The 1808-nt window shown below is 40.8% G+C and overlaps 2 protein-coding genes across 4 annotated transcripts in view; one reads left to right on the top strand and one right to left on the bottom strand.

Moving 5' to 3' along the window:
• SLC41A2 (solute carrier family 41 member 2) overlaps positions 1 to 1808 on the bottom strand; it is a 126161-nt gene that overhangs the window by 109780 nt on the left and 14573 nt on the right. The gene's annotated exons all lie outside the window — the stretch shown is intronic.
• On the top strand, positions 381 to 1158 carry LOC109387782 (lactoylglutathione lyase). The gene is made up of 2 exons (XM_019651895.1): positions 381 to 849; positions 949 to 1158. The coding sequence occupies exons 1-2, from the start codon at positions 381 to 383 to the stop codon at positions 1035 to 1037; spliced, it is 558 nt and encodes a 185-aa protein (XP_019507440.1). The 3' UTR covers positions 1038 to 1158.

The following is a 1808-nucleotide window of genomic DNA, read 5'->3' as shown; positions in this document are numbered from 1 at the left end:
TTAACCAAGAAAAATGAACTATGTGTCCCATGGTAACGATTCTAAAGAGTGAAGGTCAGATCAGTCAGTAACCATCCCACATACTTCAAGATGTAAGTCTCAAATTGGAAGAGCTAAGTTATAGTAATTTACATGCTTTGTCCTAGAATTTTTATCATTGTTCAGCTCATTAAAGTACTTAGTAACTGAAATACAAAAAGTGCTACTACACAAATAACTGTCCTCCCCAATTAAAAGGTTCTCCACCTTCAGCTATTGGCTGGAAGTCAGCGGCTTCGCAGCACAGACGCCCCGTCGCTAGTAAGGGCAGCACAGCTGGGCCGATAATGAGTGGCTACCGTGTAGTTGGGGACGATTGACGGTGATACAGCAGCACGGCCATGGCAGAACCGCAGCCCGTGTCTGGCGGCCATACCGACCAGGCTGCCCTCGGTTGCTGCTCGGACCCGGACCGAAGCACTAAGGATTTTCTGTTGCAGCAGACCATGTTGAGAATTAAGGACCCTAAGAAGTCACTGGATTTTTATACTAGAATTCTTGGAATGACACAACTACAAAAATTCGATTTTCCCACTATGAAGTTTTCACTCTACTTCTTGGCTTATGAGGATAAAAATGACATCCCAAAAGAAAAAGATGAAAAAGTAGCATGGGTATTCTCCAGAAAAGCTACGCTTGAGCTGACACACAACTGGGGCACTGAAGATGATGAGAGCCAGAGTTATCACAGTGGCAATTCAGACCCTCGAGGATATGGTCACATTGGAATTGCTGTTCCTGATGTACACGGAGCTTGTAAAAGATCTGAAGAACTAGGAGTCAAATTTGTGAAGAAACCTGACGATGAGGGTTTATTTCCTGCATCGATTAGCTGTTACAGTCCACAGGCAATGCGAACAGAGGGGAAGGCCAGATCCAGTCCTTCACAACCCAGATGATCTCCTGAAGGTAAAATGAAAGGTCTGGCATTTACTCAAGATCCTGATGGCTACTGGATTGAAATTTTGAATCCCAACAAAATGACAACTATTATTTAGTTCTGTGAGAATACTGCTGAGATTTCAGTGAAGATGGTATGGGAGATAAAAAAGAAAACAATGTGATTCAAGATATTTAGATAACAGAAGCATCTAGGAATGAGGCTTCTAGGAATTCGAATTATTCTTAAGTCCACTTCCCTTTCCTATTTCAGCTGTGTTTTTCACCCATCTGTTCAGTCATTCTAGTTTTAAAGTAGTTCTGTCTTGCTCCCTTGAATGTAGTTGCACAAAATTACTTTTTTAGGTAATAATTAGAACCATTCCCTTCAGAGGCTGCATATACTTTCTATGACTTCTCTACCAGTCTGCCTTTGAATAATCATCTTCAAAAAAAAATCATTTAACATGTTTTTGTTTTGGTTACCTTCTGGGATTTAGTTCCTCAGAAATAACTTTTCACAATGGAAAGTAAAGAACACTGAACAAAAATAAAACCTTATGTGTACTTCAAAAAAAAAAAAAGGTTCACCACCTCTAAAGTGGAATGAAATGAAAGTATCTCCCTTCCTCTTTTTTTTTTTTTGGCTGAAATACATAGCTTCTTTTTAAATTTTTCACTTCTTTGACTTAAACTGGAAACTGTCTACTTAAATTGAATTCAAGCACTCACATAGGTTTCATTTAGCTAACAGGTGGTGATTTCAAACATTCTTGACAAGGGGCCGGCTGAATGGCGCATTGGTGGCGCGTTGGTTAAGATACTGGCTTGGGATGCCAGAGGGCCCCAGTTCGGATCCCACATATGAGGGCCAGTGACACTGCCCTCTT

This window comes from Hipposideros armiger, unplaced genomic scaffold, assembly GCF_001890085.2.
Source record: "Hipposideros armiger isolate ML-2016 unplaced genomic scaffold, ASM189008v1 scaffold_168, whole genome shotgun sequence".
NCBI lineage: Eukaryota > Metazoa > Chordata > Mammalia > Chiroptera > Hipposideridae > Hipposideros > Hipposideros armiger.
This window is presented reverse-complemented; position numbering and strand designations above follow the sequence as displayed.